The sequence below is a fragment of the Microtus pennsylvanicus genome, chromosome 2 (assembly GCF_037038515.1).
Source record: "Microtus pennsylvanicus isolate mMicPen1 chromosome 2, mMicPen1.hap1, whole genome shotgun sequence".
Lineage (NCBI taxonomy): Eukaryota > Metazoa > Chordata > Mammalia > Rodentia > Cricetidae > Microtus > Microtus pennsylvanicus.
Window position 1 is genome coordinate 2,425,866 of NC_134580.1, and position 23,215 is coordinate 2,449,080.

The 23,215-nt window shown below is 50.2% G+C and overlaps 1 protein-coding gene across 3 annotated transcripts in view; it reads left to right on the forward strand.

The window, feature by feature from the left end:
• The first annotated feature begins 604 nt into the window (after positions 1-604).
• The window catches only part of Dennd3 (DENN domain containing 3), a 55,564-nt gene continuing 32,953 nt past the window's right edge, over positions 605-23,215 (forward strand). Inside the window, exons 1-8 of one of the 3 annotated variants that reach the window (XM_075959491.1) lie at positions 605-892; positions 9,580-9,856; positions 10,706-10,821; positions 11,386-11,519; positions 14,585-14,696; positions 15,742-15,861; positions 16,222-16,440; positions 20,059-20,180. In XM_075959491.1, coding sequence (XP_075815606.1) covers positions 791-892; positions 9,580-9,856; positions 10,706-10,821; positions 11,386-11,519; positions 14,585-14,696; positions 15,742-15,861; positions 16,222-16,440; positions 20,059-20,180 — 1,202 coding nt within the window. In that variant the 5' untranslated portion in view covers positions 605-790. The remainder of the gene's footprint in view (positions 893-9,579; positions 9,857-10,705; positions 10,822-11,385; positions 11,520-14,584; positions 14,697-15,741; positions 15,862-16,221; positions 16,441-20,058; positions 20,181-23,215) is intronic. The other 2 variants (XM_075959492.1, XM_075959493.1) reach the window with 2 other exon arrangements.

The window sequence follows — 23,215 nt, forward strand, 5'->3', positions numbered from 1 at the left end:
AGCAGCTTCACCTTGCCCCATTTCCTGCTAAATTTAACCCGGGCTCCAGCGGCGGCCTGCGGTTAACCATGCAATTTTTGACCAGGAGTGGATCTTTACACTCCCTTCCGACAGTTCCTTCAGTTGTCCACAGGGTCCACTCCGCGTCCCAGCACCGGAGAGCTTCCTGGAGGTGGTGGGAGATCGGGCTTTTGTCCCTTACTTATTGCAGGGTACAACTGGGCCGCGGGAGAAGAGCTTCGGGGGCTGGATGACGTGGCCGGGCACCTGGGGACACCGCCCATTCCTTCCTGTGTTGCGGGGACAGGAGGAGGGACCGAGCCCACAGAGGGGCTGCGCACGCGCCGGACCCGCCGCTCCGCTTAGGAAATGACTGCGCCAGAAGCCCCGGCAGAGTCGGACCCGCCCCTGAAGAGGTCCCACCCACCCAGGTCCGGCCAGACACGCCCCTAACGAAGTCCCGCCCCTGCCAAATCACAGACAAGGCTTACTCCAGCGCTACAAGCCCCGCCCGCCCCTTCAGGCCCCGCCCACAGGTCCCTCACAAACCACGCCCTTCTCCCCATCGACCCGCCCCGTTCCCTCTACGTCCCGCCCCGCTTCGTGGACGCTGCTCGCTGGCAACCAGCCTAAGGGAGGAGAGGAGGCTCGGGCGGGCTCTGGCGCGACCCGATTGCAGAGGCACTCGGTTGGGGTCTGGGTTGCGGTCACAGGCGCCAGCAGAGTCGGGGTCGGGGCCGGGCAGCCAAGGGCTCGGAGCGCAGTGCTCCGGGCGGGTGACGGGGAGCTTATGGCGGAGCCCACGGCGCGACACCTGTCGCTGCCCTCGGGGCTCCTGGAGCTGTGCGCGTTGCTTGGCGCCTCTCAGGACAGCCTCCGCGGCCTGGAGCAGGTAAGGGGCGGAAGGGGAAACTGAGGCGGGGTGGAAGTCAGAGCCGCGCTCGCCGGGTGCGCGTGGGGCTGGCTTCAGTGGCTACGCACCCCTGTGGTGCGGATGCCTCAGGGTTGAGCCCCAGCTGTAGGGGGGTGAGCGCTAGCTCAGGCCAGGGGAGATAGGCAGCTGGCCATCCTTCCCTCCCTCCGCGCCCACCAACCTCTCTGGGCGGGGACCAGCTGGACTAGTACCTAGTGTTTGTGGTGGTGCAGACGTGCTTCTGTGCATTGAAGCGTTGAAGTGTTCCTCCGCCCTCAGGATGCCACCATCTGGGGCGAGGTGCTGACCCAGCGGGGACCCGAGGAGTTCATGGTCAACTGGAGACCAGGTCCTTTCCGAGTAGCGACTAAACGGTTCCCTTCATCGCAGAGCTCCACTGCCTCCCAAGTAGTGGATTCTGTACTGTGCACTGAATAGTGAGGTTTCAGGTGTTAGAATTAACCGCCAGCTTTGAATATTCCGCTTTTAGTAGAGCTAGCTGCATAGCCGTTTTCTTCACTTGCCGTGCAGCCCCTCCTCCCTTCCCTCCAGCAACCAAAGACGAGTTTATCTCCCCAGTTTATCTCCCCGTCTCCCCAGAGTCTTCTGAACACCTCATTCTCCTTACTTCTGTGCTGTATTTTCCCATTTTCTTAATTCTGAAACCCAAGTTGTTTTCTCCCAATCCATCGGTGCCTCTCTTTTTCCTTTGATCCAGCATGATTGTGAACTGTCATTTTCTCCAGAGATTTTCCTAGTGTCCCGTTAAGTGCCCAGATAAATCCTCTGAGTGTTTACATGTGACAACATGGAAAAGCATAAAGGCATGCATACTGATTGACAGTTGACTATCCAGGGACAATGAATAGTGGAGGCAAAATGGATGTCACCAAGGAGAGTTAAATGTTAATAAAAGTAACCAAATGAGTGTTAAACCCTAGACAGTTTTATCCATAGGCCATAGTGACCTGTCAATCCTGTGGCATCAATCCACACGGAAATGATTCAGAGTGTCCCTCCTACAGTTCTCATCCCCACCCCCCCATCCCTTCTAAAGCCAGCTTGTCCTCTGTGCAGCTCCACTGTCTTTCTGCCTCTCGTTTACCAAACGGAACTGCCTTCTTTTTCTTAGTATCGGAAATAACCTGGTTTCACTTGTGGTCTTCTGGGTATCCATGCCTCTGCTTCCTGTGTCTCACAGTGTACTTCTTGCCTGCTCAGTGTGAGGCAATGCCTTCTAGAATGGGCTGAGTCAGCTTGGTTATTCACAGTGGTACTTTCCTGAATTAGGCAGGTGGTGGTAGCCCCCGGGTTAAGTGAGAGGGGGAGGTTTCCTTATAGTTTTCCCCATAGTGTACTCTTGCAAGATTTCAAAGAGAGCAACAAAACAAAACAAAATGGGATAAAAAAAAAACCAGTTCAGGATTAGGGGGAACAAAGAGTTGAGAGGTGGGCTGAACTTTGGGGTAATTTCACTTTATATCAACATTAGTGTTATAGTTAGCTAGTTTAATTTTTGTAGCAATTCTCTTTTGAATGTGCAAGGCTTTAAAATAATTTTTAAATTTGTTTTTTAAGATTGTCATCTAAAGCCGGGTGGTGGAGGCACTTGCCTTTAATCTCAGCACTCGGGAGGCGGATCTCAGAGTTTGAGGCCAGCCTGGTCTACACAGTGAATTCCAGTACAGCTAGGAGTACACAGAAAAACCCTGTCTTGAAAAACAAAACAAGAATTGGAGAGATGGCTCAGTAGTTAAGAGCACTGGATGCTCTTCCAGAGGACCTGGGTTCAATTCCCAGCACCCACATGGCAGCTCACAACTGTCAGTAACTCCATTTCTAGGGAATCCAACACCCTTACACAGATATTTACAGGCAAAACACCAGCGTACATCAAATAAATAAATAAATAAATAAAGCAAAATAGCAAAAACAAAAGAAAAAAATTGGCACTTCACTGGGTGTGGTGGCTTGCTCTTGTAATCCCAACCCTTGGGAGACCAAGGCAGGAGGATTGCTGTGAGTTCTAAGTAGGCCAGCCTAGGCCACCAAGTGAGACCCTGTCTCACAAAACAAAAAAACAAACAAAAACCTTTAGGGCCTGGTGGCACAAATCTGTGATCCTAGCACTTGGTGAGTGGAAGCAGGAGGATCAGGAAGGAGCTCGGGCTAGCCTTGACTGCATAGTAGGTTCAGAAGCTAGCCTGAGCTATGAGAGACCCTGTCTCAAAAATTAAGTTATCATTCTCTGTGGTTTGGGTATTTCTATTTGGTGACACATGAAAACAGAAGACAAGAGGTCTGAGAACTATCCAGTTTAAGGTCAAGGGACATAGTGCCCTGCGTGTTTCTTAGAGGGAGCCCTAACTCTGTTTCATTTCTTGGGTGGGGGTGGGGAACTAGTCATTCTGTTGGAAATCCTGCCAAGTGTTTCAGGGTTGAGCAGTCCCCCTGTGAATCACTGTGTTTGGTTTGATTTCCCCCACCCCCTGACCGAGGATGGAGCCCTGCTGGTTGTTGGAATGTGAGAGGATCCACTGTCAACTCAGCCGAGGGTGGATGACTTGCTCACACAGCCTTTTGCACCATTGCAGTGGAATGGCTTTCTGCTCTATGGGCAACAGCACCAACACAACTTCCCAGACGATGATGGTGTCCTTCATCTGCACTGTCCTACACGGTGGGCGTTGGCCACACATGCCCACCCAACTCTGGAAATATGGCCAACACCCTGAGGGACTGGATTTCACATTTAATTTATTTATTTAAATTTTTTAAAAAACTTAAATATTTTCCTTTATTTCGTGTGAATGGGTGTTTTGCTTGTATGTATGCATGTATGTATGCGCATCATGTGTATGCAGTGCCTGCAGAGGACAGAGAGAACATCAGATTTCCTGGAACTGGAGTTCTAATTGATTGTGAGCTGCTATCTAGATTCTGAAACTTGAACCTGGGTGCTGGGTCCCCTGGAAGAACAGCCAGTGCTCTTAACTGTGGAGCCATCTTTCCTGCCCAGTTCTAATTCATTTCGATTTCAGTGGACTCCTGCTGGTGACCGTGTTGGGTAGCATCTGTGAATTTCCTTTATTTCTCTAGTGAGAGCCAAGCCTCCAGGGAGAAGAAACACTCCTTTGTAACACGACTTAGAAATAAATCTGTCACCCGTGAGTAAGGCGGCTCTGGGTTTTTGCTTTTTAATTAGCTTTTAAAAAGATGGTCATTGGATAGAGATTTAATAAACAGGAATGAGGGCAATAAGCCTCTGTCTGGCTCAGCTTGGGCCTGCAGAGGTTAGGCTCTGTGGCACTGACTGTCTTCTTGTCCTTGGAGTGAGAGCAGCCACACCGTGTGTCACCAAATAGCTTACATACAGCATACTCTTGATGGATGGACTTCCATTTGCAGGAATATATATATATATATATATATATATATATATATATATATAGAGAGAGAGAGAGAGAGAGAGAGAGAGAGAGAGAGAGAGAGAGTGTTTCCCACTGTAGCCCTGCCTGGCTGTCCTGGAACTCGCTCTGTAGGCTGGACTGGCCTCAGACTCAGAGATTCACCTGCCTCTGCCTCCCGAGTGCTGGGATTATTAAGTGGCATGCGCCACTATCACCTAACTGTGGAATTTATTACAACCGAGGAACCAGATGTGTGCAGCTGTTTCAGTGCCTCTGTTCATTTGTTGTCTCCCTCACTCCCAGTAGGATGAGATGTTTACAGTGACCCAGATGTCTTCAGAGGGATTGGGCGGATGCATTATTGGGTGCTCACTCGGTCAATACTGTGTAACTGTGACGAAAGCTGACTAGCCCCACCGCAAAGTTAAACATCAAGGCAACGGTTTGAATTGAGAAACGACATTATGAAAACGTGTCTCAAGCTTATGTATGTGTTAAGAATGTAAGGAAGTACCCTAGGCTCTGCAGAAAAGCCCGGAATTACAGAGAAGGCTTTCCTAGTCTTGTGTATCCCTCAAGGTGTTCATTGCTATTTTTTTTAATGATAAAATATCTTGTTAATCCAATCAGAAAGACCAAAATGTTTTTTAATGATAATGGCTACTGAGACAGTATGATTTTTTAAAAAAATAATTTATTTTTATTTGCATTATTGTTTTGCCTGCATTATTGTTTTTGTCTGTGTGAGGGTGTCATGGGTGACGGGAATTGAACCCAGGTCCCCTGGAAGAACAGTCAGTGCTCTCAACCCCTGAACCATCTCTCCAGCCCCCAAGACAGTAGGATTTTTTTTTTATTTGAGACAGGATCTCTTCATGTAACTCTGGCTGTCCTGGCACTTGCCATGCCGACCAGACTGGCCTTGAACTTACAGAGATCCTCCTGCTTCTGCCTCTTGGGTCCTGAGATTAGAGGGGTGAACTATTGTGCTGAGTGGCTAGTGTAATGTCAACTTGACAGTCTGGAGTCATTGCAGAGATGAGAACCTCATTTGAAAAATGCCTCCATAAGATCTGGGTGTAGGCAAGCCTATAGGACATTTTCTTAATTACTGATTGATTGCGGAGAGCCCAGCCCACTGTGGGTGGAGCCATCCCTGGTCTGGTGGTCCTGGGTTCTGTCAGAAAGCGGATTGAACAGGCAGGAGAGCAACACCCCTCATGGACTCTGCATCAGCCCTTGGCTCCAAGTTCCTGTCCTGTTTCATTTCCTGCCCTAAGTTCCTTTGATGATGAACTATGATGTGGAAGCATAATCCAAACAAACCCTTTCCTTCCCTTGGTCATAGTGTTTCGTCACTGCAACAGTAGCCTTAACTAAGACACCAACCGTGCCTGACTGAGCACATTATTCAAATTATTTTTCAGATCTGTTTTTTAATGTTTATGGGTGTTTTGTCTGCGTGTATGTCTGTGTACCAGATGTGTTCAGTGCTCAAGGAGGACTAAGAGGGTGTTAGGGCCCCTGGGACTGGAGTTAGAGGTGATTGCTGCCTGGTGGGTGCTGGGAATTGAACATGTAACTTCTGGAACAGCAGCAAGTGTGAGCCATCTCTGCAGACATTTGAGTGCACTACTTTAGGAGACAAAGAGAGGTTGACACAAGGCATCGGCTTTGGTGTGATAACGATCCAGACTGACTGGAGGCTCAGAGTTTATCCAGTGCCAGGAATGCAAACCCAGGGAGAACATCCCCTGGGAGCCGTTGGCGCTGGATGAGGGCACAAAACCGTATCATATCCTCTGACTGTCCTTCCCTCACAACCTCGATGATGGAGTAGTGCCGGTGGGGCAGAGAAGCCCAAAGTACTGGGAAGTCAAGGTCTGCAAGGAGACTCTGGGGGAGGTGGTGACCCTGGAGGGGAGGTCTAGGAGGAGGCCCTGTGGGCACTCTGGTGGGACAGCTCACCCTCTGGCTCCTGTCTCGTAAATGAGTGAGCACTGAGGGTCTTTCTGCTGAGGAGCTGGAGCAGGCAGGGAGTTGGGGAGTGTCAGGCCATCGAAGAGCATCCGAGTCAGATGCAGAGGTCTGGAATATTTCAAGCCCCCCGAGAGGATAAACTATGCATGACATTGGTGTACCTTGGCCTGGGGCACGGAATATCATTTTGCTCAGGAGCACACAATACTGTGACACATGTCCACGCGTGATCTGCACCTGAGAAGGGATAATGCTGCTGACATGCAGACACTTGAGTGTGGTGCAGGGACAGATAGGTGTGTGCAGGGCCTCTGCCTCCCTCCAGGCCCCTGGTGTGTTTGTTAGATCTGGTGGCTCCCTGAAGAGTCTGAATGTGGACTGGTGGCAGGCTGGCACCAGGTGGGTGAGCTGTCGTCACTGTTCAGGTAGAGCCATGAGAGGTTTACTTCTGGGTCACATGAGCTGTCAGGTGCTGGTTTGCAGATGTGATGTCGTGGATGGCAGTGAGCCTTGCTCATGCCTATGACAAGGTGGAGTTTGCACATGGCGGGAAGATGATGCAATGGCCACAGGTTGGAATCCTACATCCCCAAACCCAGACTCTTTCATCCTCAGTAAAGACATCGGAGGTGGGGGCTTCCGCTTCCCGAGTCCCTCCTGCTTTTCTCTGTGTTTCGCTGTGTGTTAGTTCTTCACCCCTAAGAGAAGCCATTCTTTGTTTTTGTTTTGTTTTTGTTTTTGTTTTTGTTTTGTTTTTTCGAGACAGGGTTTCTCTGTAGCTTTGGTGCCTATCCCGGAACTAGCTCTTGTAGACCAGGCTGGCCTCGAACTCCCAGAGATCCGCCTGCCTCTGCCTCCCGAGTGCTGGGATTAAAGGTGTGCGCCACCACCGCCCGGCTGAGAAGCCATTCTTTAACAGCTAAGAAAAAAGGAAAGAAAAACTATAGGTGGAAGATAGGGGTTTTTGGAAATCAGCCGTTCAACTTTGAAACTGAAAGCCCCCCTCTCCCATCCTCAGTGGGTGCTCAGGGAGGCAGCTGGAGTGTCTGTGCTGGCAGAGCCTGGGAGCTGTCTGCCTTTGCTGCAGTTATACCTTCACACGGAGGGCACTCCAGGAACTGGGAATCGGCATAAGGGCTCCAAGCTGGGAAGAGAGCCCTGCGATGAGCCAGGCAGGAGCACTGAGCAGAGGAAGGCTGGACTCAAGGGAGTCCCAGAACGCAGTCTCCCATGTTACATGGGACACACTTGGTTGTTCCTGCGCCTATGATTGACAAGGAGATGGTTCTGGGTGTAGGGACGCCTCCCTCTGTGCCTGTATCCCTACGGGAGGCAGAGGTCGTGTTTTAACATCAGCCCTATGGGCTCATGTAGCAGACTTTCCGCCTCTATGACTGGAGACATGGTTGTTGCATGTTTGATCCTTAATCCCACGGGTCTGTGTCCACCAGAGGTGAAGAGGTCAGTGAGAGCAGTGAGTTCAGTCTCTTTGCTGACAGAACGTGTTGCTCACAGAACAGCCTTGGGTGGAGGGAGCTCTCATTCCTTCCTCTGATCCCCCAACACACACTTTAAAATTTATTTTGTGTGTGCCATGTGTGGGGACATATGTGTATAGAAGTCACATCTTGTGGGAACTGGTTCTCTCCTCCCACCACATGGGTTCTGGTGATGGCCGTCTCTCAGGTTCTCAAGCTTGGTAGCAAAATGCTTTTACCTGCTGAGCCGTCTTGCTCTCCTTTAGCTCGGCTGACCTGAGATCACTGTGTCGCTGAGAATGACCTTGAAGTCGGGTCCTCCTTACTTTTCCTCCCAGGTTGTTGGGTTCACAGATCTGTGCCACCATGCCTAGGCGATCCTCTGGCTTTTACTAAATGTTGACCTGTGGTTGTTCCTTTCTTTGCCTGTCATGATTTCATTGCTTTTGGGACCGTGCCCTTCCTAAGGTGTCAATGATTGCCCAATCCCCACCCATGCCTGGCATCCTATACCAGCTTTGCTTCACTTTGCAGTACTGGATGGAACCCATAGTAAGCAAGTGTTCTACACCGTAGCCTTCCAACTGGGGCTTAAGAGAATTTGGGCGTCTCTCCAGCTTTTACTGATTCCAGGGAACCATGTGCCCAATGGAGAGAGATGTGGCCCTTTGCACTCTGTCTGCCAAGGCCTTGCCCTCTTCTCTGCTTATCTGCCCAGATCGTCAGGGACTGGGTAAAATGTGAGCAATGTCCCAGGGGACCTGAAAAGTATCAAAGTGACACAGGTGCTTGTGCATTATGACAAAGTTGAGAGTGTCTCGGTGTCTGCCCTCTCACCGCTCTGTGCGGGGCACACATGAGTGCTCCCGGGGGCTTCCCCCTGACTGAGTCCTTGACTCACGTGCTTGTCTGAGGGCCCCCACTCAGTCCGGAGAGGAAAATGCAGATGGAGTGGCTTGCTTTCAGCAGCTCAGAGCAGAGCCAGGATTTGAACTTGTGACTGTGTATAACGGAACCCAGCTCTGAACTGTGGTGCTTGGTACCAACAAGATAAGAGGCTTCTGAATTAAGAGTTTCAGTCAGTCTAGAATACAGAGAAAGATCCTGCCTCAAAAAACAATGACAAAAAGAAAGAAAAAAAAAAAGAAGGAAGAAAAGAAAGAAAGAAAGAAAGAAAGAGAAGAAAGAAAGTTGAATCCCATTATCTAACCCTCTGTTGTCCCCACTGTGGAGGGCTCCTTAGCAGAACACTCTCAGTGAGGAGGCCCAAGGGGCACACATGGGGTCTGGGAAGTTCTGGAAAGAGTCACTTGCTAACATGAGCCTTAAAGGACAGGGTTCTCTGCTGGAGCCTGTGTGCATGGAGGAGAAGCAGAGATGCAAACAGGGTACCCACCTAGAAAGGGTGTCATGAATGAGGGTAGACGCATGCAGTCACTTTTCTTTTTCTTTTTGCACTTAGTTGTGCTAACATGTATGTGGCTATGTGTGTGTGCATATGTGCACACATGCACACACATACTCATGCATAGGGAGGTCACAGGTTGATGTTGGATATCTTCCTTGATCACCTTTTCCACGTTAGCCACTGAGCAGGGTTTCCCACTGAATCTGTAGCTCACCGATTCACCTAATCTGGCTAGCCCCTTTGCCCTAGGAATCCCGTCTCTGCCTCTTGAGCTCTGGGACTATGGCTGGGTGCTGGGATCTAAACTCCAGTTCTGGTATTTGTGCAGCTTTACCTTTCATGCCATCTCCCCAGCCACACATACAGTGACTCCTATTTTCCCTCTCTTAGATTGCCCAGAAACGAGGAACGAAGAGCCTCTCTTCCCTTGCCCCTGAAGTCCTGTCTGTGTTTGTGCCTCCTTTCACCGCAAAAGACGATGGCCAGGCGCCTGGGACCAGCTGTACTCTCAGCAAAGCCAGGAGGCGGTCCTTCCGGAAGAAGAGGGAAAAGCCCAGGATGGAGAACTGGAAGAGCCACCCCGGAGACTTGAAGGGGCCCGATTCTGAGGACGTTACCATCCCAGGGGGCGTGGACCTCCTTGCCCTGCCCCAGCTGTGCTTCCCAGGTACACTTCGGTAGCAGCCTGTGGTGGGCGTTCTTTTGCTGCCTCCGCACTGAGTGTTCTGCTCCAGAGCCCTCCACACTGGGGGCAACAGAGGGTTAGATCATGGGAGTCAGCTTTCTTTCTTTCCTTTTCTTTCTTTCTTTCTTTCTTTCTTTCTTTCTTTCTTTCTTTCTTTCCTTACTTCCTTCTTTTTCTTTTTTTTTTTTTTGTCATTGTTTTTTTGAGGTGGGATCTTTCTCTGTATTCTAGACTGGCTGAAACTCTTACTCCTCCTGCCTCAGCCTCCCAGTTTTGTGATCACAGATGTACTCGTGGCACCTGGAAAGTCAGTCTTTTTAACTTCTGGGGAAGTTAAAGCTAGAGAAGCCAGGAGGGCACCTGCCCCTCCCTCTCTGGCCCCTGCTTCCTGTTTATTAAATCAAGAGGAACAGGTTGCCATTTATCTCTGAGCACACCAGTGCCAATCGAGGAGATGTGTGTCTGGGTCTCAGGTCCCTGCTGGCCTTAAGAAACATTCAGTGACTTGTGTGGCATGCCCAGCCCAAGGGCTGGATCACGTTCTGTCTCTGGTCCCCCCTCAAGCCCACTGCCCTTTCCTGGCTGCAAGAGTCATAACCGAGAAACAGATGTACAGGCGAATCTGCTGTGTGTAGTGGAGGGGCTGTCAAAAGCTGCAGGCTGGGAAAGTTCGGAAGCAAAGAGCTGGCTAGAACAGGCCTGGGGGCAGAACATGGTTTGAGCATCAAAGCCCCTGGCGGTTACTAGGTGAAGTGTGTTTATATGTTACCTAGGTCTTTGTTGCAGAGAGCAGCCACCCGGGCTTCCCCCTTCTTTCTGATCTGCCTGCAGGGGGCGTCTGTGTGACTTCGGAACCAAAAGAGGATTACATCCATTTCCTGGTCCTCACGGATGTCTGTGGGAACAGAACCTATGGTGTGGTCGCCCAGTACTACCGACCCCTGCATGTAGGTGGATCTGCTGCTGTCCTCTGAGCTTGGGGTGGGCCTTCTTTGTTCTTGCTTATTGTCGTGTAAGAATATGCTTTCTACATTTCCAGTCATTGCGTGACACTGAGACATTGCATTCCCAGCTCATGCAGCCTCCAGAACTTTCCATCTCCCAGCTCGGGCTCATTCAGCTCCCCTCCTCTCGCCCCACCAACCACTTAGCCGCTTTCTGTCTCTGGATTTGTCTTCGGCACACTCCACGATGTGGAACTATCTAGTGCTGGTCCTTTTGCGACAGAGTCTATCGCTGAGGGCTGTGCTGTGTGTCCCTTTGTTTTCTAGTGGTATGTCTCTGTTCATCCCAAAACTGGAGGTCTCCAGGGTGGCTTCCTGGTCCTTGCTGAAAACCCTCCAGTGCTGCATGGTGTGACCCGTTGCAGGACCCGTCTATACGGACTGGAAGGCGGGAGCTGGTGGAGACCCTTCCTTATGTGTCATTTCTGTAGGAAATGCCAGCTTTTGGCAGTCTAGACCTGTAGTGTCAGCACAGGAGGTGACATGTCCTTGCTGCCCTTTGTCCAGGATGAATATTGTTTCTACAATGGCAAGACCCACTGGGAGCCCAGCGTGAGCTCGGCTAGACGCTTTGTGCCCTTTGCGGTGTGCGTGGTGTCCCGGTTCCCATACTACAATTCCCTCAAGGACTGCCTCTCCTGGTACGTTGGGGCCAGTGTTGTTAATAAGCCTTGGGTCTGGTGGGCCATGGTCCCAGGAGCACTGTGGGAAGCCTGGGGTTTCCATCAATACATGTGGAATCAGGATGGCAGGAAGAAGGAGGCCACTAACAGTTTCAGTTTTATTATTTTTTCTTAAAAGAGCGTAGCTGGGTATGGCCGTGCATTCTTTTCTTTAATCACACACAGCACTTGGGAAGCTGAGGCAGGAGGATTACTTTGAATTTGAGACCAATCTGCTATATATAGTGAATTCCAGGCCACGCCTGGGCTACAGAGTAGGACCCTGTCTCAACAACAAAATAAAAATAAAATAAAATAAAAATAAAAAGAGATGTATATGAAGAGAAACTCCAGGCCTCATGACCTGAGAGAATCAGCAGGCTGTCATTGCTGGACGATTTATTGACATTCACAAATATGTCAAATCCTGGCAGCATCAATAACCCTTTCTGCTGCTATTGGGTGGGAGTTCTGAGGACAAGGGTTAGGGATGTAGCTCAGTTGGTAGATTGCCTAACATGCCCAAAGCCCTGGGTTACATCTGCATAAACCCAGCCTGGTAGCTCGTGCCTGTCCCAGCACTGGAGAGGCAGAGGCAGGAATATCAAATGGAATCCTTAGCTACTTAGGGAATTTGAGACTAGTCTGGGCCACATTTAAAAAGGTCATGGTCCTGGGATTGGCGCTACCAGTTTGACTAAAGACAGGTGGCAGGCAGCATGACTTTCCCCTTCCCAAGACAAAAGAGCAGTCCTCAGACTCACCGAGAGGCTAAATGGCACTTGGTGTCTTCTCAGGGACACTTGTAGACTCTACACTTAGGTCACAGAGCGAGACAAAAGCATGCTGGCCAAGCAGGAATCTCTGTGAATTCCCAGCATTCATATTTGGATTCCAGTGTTATCATGGTTCACTTTTCAAACAGAGCTGCCTCTTGGGCATAGTTCAGTCTGGCGTCTGCCGTAGACAGTGTCTTTGTAGAACAGAGAACTTGGTTGGTCTTAGTGAGATGAGGAAACGCATGTTTACAGAAAGGTCTGCCAGCCCAGGGAGTGGTGAGGGGCCTTAGGACTGGTCCCTCCTCACCTCCTCACAGGCGCTCTTTATTCCTTGGAAGCAGACAGCTCTGCTCCTTCTCAGGCCCCGTGCTACAGAGCAGGTGGTGCTTTTTACCCTTTGCTGTCAGAAGCTCACGGCTGAGGACAGGTGCTTTCTTATTCTTCCCGGGTCAGTTCTCGGTGCCAGTTCAGTGGCTGACTGATCACGTGGTGGAACTCCCTCCTGCTGGGTGCCAGTGCAAGCATGTGACCTCAGAGTTCCCTTCTTCTGTGGCCACTGCTGCCCTGTCAGAAGTGGAGAACAGTTAGAGAAGAGCAAAGGACAGAAATGCAGGCTGTACCTTGCATGCGTATGTGCGTGCATGCGTGTGTGCATGTATGTGTGTGTGTTGGGGGATTGAGGACTTGGGGGGGGGTGGCCCACATCTGCCATCTCAGCCCTCCTGTCAGGAGTTCAAGTCATCCCTAACTGGCAAGTTTGAGGCCAGTGTGGGCTACAGGTGATCCTACTTCAGCTAACCAACCAGAGTGGCATGTTTAAACAGGCTTTGGATACACAGCAGAAAGAACACATTTGTGTTGGGGACAGTAGATTATAGGTAGTTTTACTTTAAAAATTTTATATTGATGTTATTATATTTTTATAATAAATTCAAATATGGAATATTGGCTTTTCTACGTCCTGACATAAGACCTGTGAATGGTTATTATTTGGTATTTATGGACAAGCAGAAGTTCTTTGAACTGTGGTTTTGATAGGTGGGTTTTTTTCTGGGGGGGCTGCCTGACAAGGAGGGACCCCCATGGGTCCTCAGCCCTATGGACACCACACATCTTCACTCAACTGTAACCTCCAGGCTCTGTATAGCTCCTTAGGCAGGGTCACTTTCTCTTCTGGTCAGATTTCCCTCCTTTGGGCCAACTTGCCACTGACCTGGTCCCCTCAGGTACCACCATGAGATTATGAAGATGAAGGTTTTTGGGGTGCAGTGGGGTAGTGGCAAAGTCTTGCCGTGTCTGTGTAGGTTCCCCACTTGTATCCCACGTGACTACTTCCAAGATCTCCTGCCCCTCAGTCCATTCTCATGGGGCAGACCTCTGCCCCCAGGCTATCACTGACCTGAGCCGGAATCTCTCTGTGTAGCCTAGGCTGGTTCTCCCTGCCTCAGCCTGAGTGCTGGGATCACAGGCATGGGCTCCATACCTGGCCACCCCTTATATTTTAAAGTTTTACTTTCAAAGCCTGAATGCACCAGGCAGGTATGATGGTGCAGGCCTTTAATTCAGACACTTGGGAAGCAGAGGCAGGTGGATCTCTGTGAGATTGAGGCCAGTCTGGTCTCCAGAGTGAGTTTCAGGACAGCCAGGTGTTGGGAGCAGTGAGACCCCAGATCTTGACTTTCTTGTAATCCCCTGATCTGAGTGCCTACAGCTGCTTTGAGCACGAGACCTTCAGGAGTTGCTGATGGCAGGAGAGTGGTTTCTGGTGGGTTTGGCTGGGGCATGGCTATCTCTATATAATCTGCCCCTGAACACAATAAAGGGGGCATTCTTGGGGAATTCAAGAATGACCCATGTCGCTGTCTCTCTGTGTGTGTCTGTGTATTTTAACCTCCAGCCCCCTTGCCCAAAGCTCAGTAACTGGGTGCCAGCGCACAGAGCGCAGACACGGGGTGGGGGTGGGGGACTGGACAATTGGAGGTCCCCACCGAGATATCTGCAGCCAGGGCTCTGTTACACAGAGAAGCCCTGTCTCAAAAAACAAAAACAAAAGCACTGTGGAACCTTCCTCGAGCAGTTCAAAGTCTCGTGTTCCTAGTCTTCTCCACTGAAGCATAGCGTGTAAGCAGTTACACACACACTTTCTAGCCATTTTTTCCCACAACCCCAAATTATTAGCACCCAAAACCAAAGTAGCCGAGGGTGACAATCAGACGGTGACAATTAGACTGTTGTTTAACTTTGTGGCTTTTCTTTAAATTTCAGTCTCTTGACTCATCTGAAGCTCTGCAAAGACTTTGAAGTTGACAATCACATAAAAGATTTTGCCGCAAGACTGTCGTTAATACCCAGCCCACCACCTGGGCCGCTCTACTTGGTAAGTGAGACCTGGAACCAGGCTGAGTCTTTCTGTTGTGTGTCGAAGATCATTGAGTCAGAATGCTTTCAACCATTTCCAGTTTCATCCATGTTTAACCTGTTCTCCGGACACTGCTTTCCCGGGGTTCTCATTGAATGGTTTTACATACTCATCTCTACAGGAAAAAAGTTAAGATATTTGGACTGAGGTTTGCCTGAGAGGCTTGTGCCCGGTGTGGGATGGGTCTGTTTAGTATTAACTCACAAGATCATGTCCGGCTCTTCAGAAACTACGAGCCCAACTTTCAGCCTAAGGAAGTCCTTTGCTTTTACCTAACATTTAAACCTTTTTTTTTTCATTTATTTGTCTTGGGTATTGGGTATGGGACTTACTTTTTGTCTTTTCTCCTATACATCCGACCGATAAAAGTAGCCAGCCTCTTGGCTTCTGTTCTTAGGAGAGCCATTATGTTGTTTAAACAGCAGGTAGGTATTTCCCCAACTGGGTTCCTGCCCAAGAAATTTTACTAGCGTCTTCAGGCCGCCAGGAACCTCCAGTGAAGCTCTGTTACTCTTCTCGTGGCTGGAATAAAATGCTGGCAGAAACAGCAGCGTAAGAGAAGGAGGGCTGCAGGGACTGTCCCATCCCCTGGGAGCTGGGAAGGCAGGGTGCTGTTCCGGCAGTAAGAGTGTGTGGCTGTGGCTTCTTTCATCTTGCTGGGTCAGGAGGCAGAAGCTAGACTGGAACCAGGCCTGGGCTTTGGTGGCCAAAGGCCTGCCCATAATTTGATACTTCTGTTGTCCATCCCTCATTGCAAGACAGGGTTTCTCTGTGGAGCCCTGGCTGCCCTGGAACTCTCTCTGTAGACCAGGCTGGCCTCGAACTCAGAGATCCACCTGTCTCTGCTTCTTGAGTACTGGAGTACTGGGATTAAAGGCGTGCACCGCCACGGCCTGGCTCTCACCACAGCCTCTAATGTGCTCAGTTGTCGCGTGTGGAGCATTTTGATCTCTGTTGTAGACAGATAATAATCTGAATTATCAGTGGTTCTTGATCTTCGTAGATATTTAACATGAAGCCTCTGCAAGTTGTGTTTCCTTCTCGAGCCGACCCCGAGAGCCCCATCATCGACCTGGACCTTCATCTGCCCCTGCTGTGCTTCCGTCCTGAGAAGGTGTTGCAGGTGTGTGGGGGCCAGGACTATTGCTTGCTAGACAGGATTAAACTACATTTGCAGTGTAGGTCACAGCTTCGGTGCAGCTCAGGGCTGGGGCTCATTGCCTCAGCCTCTCGATGTAAACCCCAGGACTGCCAAAAAATAACGAAACCAGGAACCCATGCACTCAAAGTATCCACACCCTGTGCCTAAATCCGACCCTTGCCGCTGCACACGTGCCTGTAAGCAGCCTTGGCTTCGGTTTTGGTAAACAGAGTCGGGGATGAGGCTAAAAGCAACCTCTGGTTCCGGGGAGGGGAGAGGGACTTCCCATGTGCAGCCCAAAGCAGCCAGAAGCGGAAGCCAACAGCGTTCTTGCTCCCCTAGATCCTGACCTGCATCCTGACGGAGCAGCGCATCGTGTTCTTCTCCTCAGACTGGGCCCTGCTGACGCTCATCGCGGAGTGCTTCGTGGTCTACATCCACCCGCTGCAGTGGCAGCACACCTTTGTGCCCATCCTGTCGGGACAGATGCTGGACTTCGTTATGGCTCCCACATCTTTCCTCATGGGCTGTCACCTGGACCACTTTGAAGAAGTCAGAAAGGTTAGGGAGGGAGCTCAGACTTGGGGGAAATGAACCCGCGTGACTCCATCGTGCGGCTGGTGTAGCGCATTGTCATTCTGTCTGCAGGCTGCGTGCTCTGGGCATCACGAGGCACTTGTATACACATGCACAGACAACACAGTGCGCCCTCTTTCCATCTTTTCTGTCCCTGCACCACGTGCACACACTGTCCGGTCTCATTTGCTCGCTCTCTTGGTCTAGGGATGTGTTTGAAACCAAGATCCCTGCGATTCAAGGACCAGAGTCTTGTGTTAGCCTCCCTTGTGTTAGCTTAGGTTCAGAGTGGTACCCATGACTTGCAGCAGGCTGAGTGGGGGACAGACATCCGGGCACTGGAGTGCTGTGACCTCCGACCTCTGCTGGTATTAGCTGTGTAACCTGGGTGAATCAGCCCCTCCCTCAGCCTCTTTCCTCATCTGTGAAGGGAGGCAGGGCGGGTCCTGTGGGCAGGGCTGTCACGTGGCTGACTCGTAGACGGCCACTCTGCTGTCACTGCCGCATGCTTCCTGCTTTGTTTTAAATGCAACCATTGCGCTTTGTTAACCCTTGGCATGCACGTGCGTGCAGCAGGCTGCTCAGTGTTGGGGGCACCTGTGGGTCTGGCTGTTCACGCTCTGTGTGGCTTGCACTTACTGAAATAGCCAACTCCTTCCTCTCTTAGCCGTCAAAGGACAGCAAGTTTGCCAGGCTTGATGCTACAGTGAGGATCAAGCGGGACATGGGGTAGCCCTTGGCGTGCTGTAGGTGTTTAACGGAGGGTCACTGTGCTGCTAATTGGAGATAGTATTTGTTGGTGACAGTCTCTCACTGTTGCTGAGGCTGGCCTGGAACTCACTGTCATCAAGTGTTGCGATCACAGTGTGTGGCATTGGTATGTGTTTAAATTTTGACCCGTCACGGATCCTGGGTAGATGGACAGCTGTCAGCTTGAAAATGTTTGACAGACAATGGGGTGGCTCCCCTTTGGCCGTGATAGCAGTTATGGGGTTGTCCAAAAGTCCTTGTGTGAGCGAAGGTCTCGCTTTCTCTCGGGGATACAGCCCAGAGCAGAGCCGCTGAGTCAGCTCTATGGCTAACCACCTGGGACACAGCTAGGCTCCCCAAGGCAGCTTCTGGACTTGAGAACCCAGCAGGCAGTCCCGTCTCATGTCCTTGGTGACTCCCATTACTGTCTGGTCCTGGTGCTCCAGAGGGTGATCAAGTGCCATTGAGGCAGCTCAGTGCCATCCACTGTTCCTAATGGCATCCACGGCTTTTCATGTGCGCATTGGTAGTTCCACAGGGCAGGGAGAATAGCGTTAAATTTGTTTTGAATCATTTTTTAAAGTGTATTTGTGCCTGTGTGTGAGAAAGGGCAGTGGCATACATGCTGTGGCATGTGTGGAGAGGTTAGAGGAGGACATTTGGAAGTCATTAAATTTTCCACTTTATGAGGCAGGGTCTTATTTCTGTTTTGATGCTGTGAACTCCACTGAGCTTCTGTGTGATTCTCCAGTCTGCACCACCATCTCACTGTAATCCCCCTGTCTCCACCATCTCACTGTAATCCTCCTGTCTCCACCATCTCACTGTAATCCTCCTGTCTCCACCATCTCATTGTAATCCTCCTGTCTCCACCACCATCTCACTGTAATCCTCCTGTCTCCACCACCATCTCACTGTAATCCCCCTGTCTCCACCATCTCACTGTAGAATGATGAGATTAAAGATATGTATTACCAGCTGGGGATGGTGGTGCACACCTTTAATCCCAACACTAGGGAGGCAGAGGCAGGAGGATCTCTGAGTTTGAGGCCAGCCTGGTCTACAGATTAAGGTCTAGGACTACACAAAGAAATTCCATCTTGAAAAACCAACCAATCAAACAAACAAAATGTGCATTACCACATATGACTTTTAATTTTAAATTTCAGGGGGCTAGGTGAAGAGAGAAAAAGAGAGGAAGTGGATGGGGAGGAAGTGTTAGTTTGAGAGACAGACTTGCTATAGCTCAGGTTGTTGTAGCCCTTGAACTTAGGATCTCCTAACTCAGCCTCTGGAGTTATGGGGTTTATACACCACTATGCATAACTTTTTTTCTGGGCACTTTGGGTATGGACAAAAGCAGCGAAGGGAGCACACCGCACACCGAGTGCTTCTCACCCTCCCTGCAGTCTGCTGTCTGCCTGTTTCAGTTTCCTTGCCCTCCACACGTTTCCTAGAAATTTAAAGGAAATTCCCCGCCCCCCCACCCCATAAGCTGTCCCATTTCTCCTGGGAGGGTGGACGGGTGAGCAGGCCTGTGTGTTCTTGCCAAAGCCAGTGACTCAGTGTTGAAAATAGCTTAGGAAAAGGCTGTTCAGACCTCCCCAGGAGGGTTAGGGACAGAAAACCTCACCCTGTGTGCTGTGTGGACCAGAAAAAGTGGGCAGTACTAGGAGGTTTAAAATGGTGTTTCTTTTTTATGTCATTCGTGAAAAGCTGTTTTGTTTGGGCTCCTTGGACAGGAAGCTTCCCCCCCCCCACACATGTATTTACTTAGTAATGCTGGTTAGGAATCTTGCAGGAAACTTGCTGGGTAATTTATTTATTCTGGAAGATTCCAAGAGCAGCATTTTGGGTGTGTTTGGTGTTATGCTTCTCCTGAATGGGATCACAGAGAAGAAATGGGAGGGTCCATATACTGTCATAACCTGGCCACATTTTGTGCACAGCTGGCCTCGGCACGGAGGGTAACATTGTGTGCCTCGCCAGGGGACCCATGTTTGCTCGGTTAGACATTGGTATCTTCTAAGTGTCCCTGTCTCTTTCTGCAGACTTGGGAGTCTTGGGGTCCAGTGCCACTCATGCCTAGTACCTGCCCTCAGAGATAAGACTTTAAGAGTCCTGTGATATGCATTTTTTTTTTTCAGAAATTCCACCACTGTATTGAGGTCACTCAGCCTTGTATTCTGGGCCCTGGGTGGCAGAGCTGACTGGACAGCTGAATGATATACTGGGCATTGAGTGTAGGGAGTGTATTTGTGGAGTTCTGGAATGTTCCTTCAAGGCGCTGTGAAGTACTCCATGTAGTATTTGTCCTAGGGTGATGGAAACTTAACAATTGCCTTGGTGCCATGACTCAGAGAAGGCCGATGGCCATCTACGTGTGAACCGCTCACTTTTCACAAGGGAGGGGCTTCTGACCCTTGGTGCAGTCCAGGACATCCTCCAAGATACTGCTGAGTGGCAAGAACACTGAGTGAGCCACTCCCAGGGAGTCCTTAGAGTGGTCAGAGCCATAGAGACCCAGAGCAGAAGGCCGCAGGTCAACGGGAGGAAGAAGCAGCAAGTTAGCATTGAATGGGGACAGTTTCCTCCTGGGGACGGGTGCAGGTTTGGAGATGAGTAGCAGTGGAGGCTGCAGAGTGGGCAGAACCGACAGTGTAATAAGTGCACACAGCTGCTATTCATCAGACTTCCCCACCACAGAACTCCCAGCATCCTGCACGCCCGCGGAGGTGTTTGCACTGGGCCGGGTGATGGAACACTGGTACCGTCTCAGCAAATGCAAACACTGTCGTGGGTTTTTAAAAGTGTGTGCAGACTCCGACTCATACCTCGGCCTCTGTCTTGCAGGAGGCGGATGGTTTGGTCCTGATAGACATTGACCACGGGAGCGTCACCTGCTCTACGTCCTCTGACAGCGACATCGCTATCCCTGATGTCCCCCTTGTGCTGGCACAGACCTTCATTCAGAGGTAACACGAGACAGCTTGTGTTGGAGCACACGTATGTCCCAATTCTGTGTTTGCCACTTCTCTAATTTGTTATTCTCATAGATATTTTTCATACTTAGGTTTTGGACATTATTTTTGAAAGTGTATTACTTATTTTTGGTGTTTTTGAGATAGGGTCTAACTGTATAGCTCTGGCTGGCCTCGAACTCACAGAGATCTGCTTGCCTTTGCCTCCCGAGTGCTGCAATTAAAAGTGTGTGCCACCACTCTGCCCCATTGTGAATATTTTTAAACAAAAGTGATTTGTCTTTATTCAGATATTGTCTAAATATGAATCACGGCGTAACGGAGGCAGGGCACATTGGAAACCCAGGAAGGTTCCAAGAAAGTTCTCAATGCTGTGTCCCCTGGGCCCTGTGCTGTGGTCTCCTAAGCTCGCTCGCTCGCTCATTCATTCATTCATACATTCACTAGATAGGTGCAGGACATTGTGAAGTGCTTCTATTCAGCTGGATCTGCACCAGTGACAGCAGCAATGCTCCCTGTACTGTGGTGCTCAGGGTGGTCATCTTGAGGGCGGTCTCCTCCCCAGCGCTCCTGTGTTTTACCTCCTTTGGTTCTTGACTGTGTGCTGCTTCTTTGGAGTTGGCTCAGTGGACGTTCTCCCCAGAGGGCTAATTCACAGATATTCAATGCTCTGAGGGCCCTGGGATCTCCACAGCGCAGAGGCCCCCATCCTTAGGTGGCTGGGGATGCCTGTGCTGGTAAGTCAGGAGGTGATTGCACTGTGGCATCAACCTTCCCTGGCCCTGGTCCCAGGCTGGGCAGGTGTCACACACAATACCCTGCTCCCTTGAGTCGTACTGTTCCTGCTCTGCTCTAGAACTATTGTCCTTGGGAGCCGTAGGAAATGGTAGCGAGAGAGACCCCGCTGTTCAGTTCATGATTGCAGAGTTCGATGCCACATGACCTGGTATGTGGGTCTTAGGAGGGATGCTGAGGTTGAGGGACAGTGAGCAAATATGGCAGATAGCCTTAGACTTTGTGGCAAAGAGCCAGATTGGGCTGTGTCTGCCGAGGTCAGGGTTTTGCTATGTAGCCCTGGCTAGTCTGTAACTGGCTTTATAGCCCATGCTGACCTTCACTAGTCCTTGCAATCCTGCTTCAAACCTCCTGAGTGTTGGGACCACAGACATGAGCTACCGCACCAGCTCTTTGGTGGTTCTTATTGGTGATTTTCTTTTCCTCAGTACTAGGGGTCACACCAGGACCTTGTGTGTGTGAGGCAAATGTTCTACTGTTGGACTTAGGCCCCATCCCTTGATTGTTTTCCAGGCAGGGTCTCACTATGTAGCTGTCTTAGGGTTCTATTGCTGTGAGCAGACACCATGACCATGGCAACTCTTATAAAGGAAAACATTTAACTGGGCCTGGCTTACAGTTCAGAGATTTAGTCCATTATCATCATGGCAGGGAGCATGGTCGCATGCAGGCAGACACAGTGCTGGAGAACAAGCTAAGAGTTCTACATCTTGACCCTCAGGCAGTAGAAGCAATGGCATGTCACACTGAGCATAGCTTGAACATCTAATACCTCAAAGCCTGACTCCATAGTGACACACTTCCTCCAACAAGGCCGCACCTCCTAAGGATGCCACTCCCTATGGGCCAAGCATTCAAACACCACAGCAGCCAAGGCTGGCCCCAAACTCCCAGTCTTCCTAGCTCCGACTCTGAGGGCTGAGGTACAGACATGCACCACCGCTCTCCGGGCCCCTTTGGTCCTTCTGTTGGGGGGACTGGAACCCTGGTCTGGGAGGCTTGAGCATGCTTGCTGGGCTTTCCTGACCTCTCACTCTGGCCTGGTGGGCAGACTTTTTGCCTGGATGGAGTCTTCTGCGTATTGGTGGAGCGTTCCTAGTCAGGAACTCCAAGATTTAAATACTTCAGAATCTGTCACATTTTGAGTGCTGACTCAGTGCCAGAAGGGGGAAATGCGTCACCTGAGCTCCTCTGACAGGTCACATTAAAAACCCAGGCTTACCAACATCCTGTGGGAAAGGGCCTTCATCTGTGGGACTGACGTAAATGAACTTGGTGTTTAGGTTTGGGCACAGCCTGAGATGTCTCACTGGGTGAGGGCAGGTATTCAGAATCTCATACTTGAGACACCTCTGCTCTCAAAGCTGGCTTCTTTCTGTTTTATTTGGGGTGTGGTGGGACTAGAACCCAGGGCCTCAGGACATGCTAGGCAAGGCCAGCACTCTAGACACTAAGCCCCACTCTACCAAATAAAACATTATGGATAAGGAACACTCAACCTGTGTATAGAAGTCAGCCCCTTGTTGTAATAGGGGCGGCGGGGCTGTGTCCCCGGCACCCGGCCGCCTGCATGGCTAGCTTTACCTGAAATAATTACACGGAAACTGTATTCTTTTAAACACTGCCTGGCCAATTAGTTTCAGTTTCTTATTGGCTAGCTCTTACGTATTAATCTAACCCATTTCTATTAATCTGTGTAGCCCACGAGCTGGCTTACCAGGAATGATCTTAACCTGCGTCTGCCTGGAGTGGGAGAATCATGGCTACTCTCTTACTCAGCTTCTTTCTCCCAGGATTCTGTTCTGTTTACTCCTCCCACCTATGTTTTAACCTATGAGGGCCAAGCAGTTTCTTTATTGCTTAACCAATGAAATCAACAGATTGATATATGACACTCCCACATCAGCCCCTGCCCATTTCTTCTGTAACTAGAAGGTTTTTGCACTTTTTTTTTTTGAGACAGGGTTTCTCTGTAGCTGGAGCCTGTTCTGGAACTAGCTCTTGTAGACCAGGCTGGCCTTGAACTCACAGAGATCCTCAGGCCTCTGCCTCTTGAGTGCTGGGATTAAAGGCATGTGCCACCATCGCCCAGCCGTACTTTTTAAAAATTAGTTAATTTATAGGTATTTTCCAGCATGTATGTCTGTGCACCATGTATGTGTCCTGTGCCTAAGGATGACAGAAGAGGACACTGGGTTCCCTGAGACTACAGTCACAGACTGTTGTAAGCTACT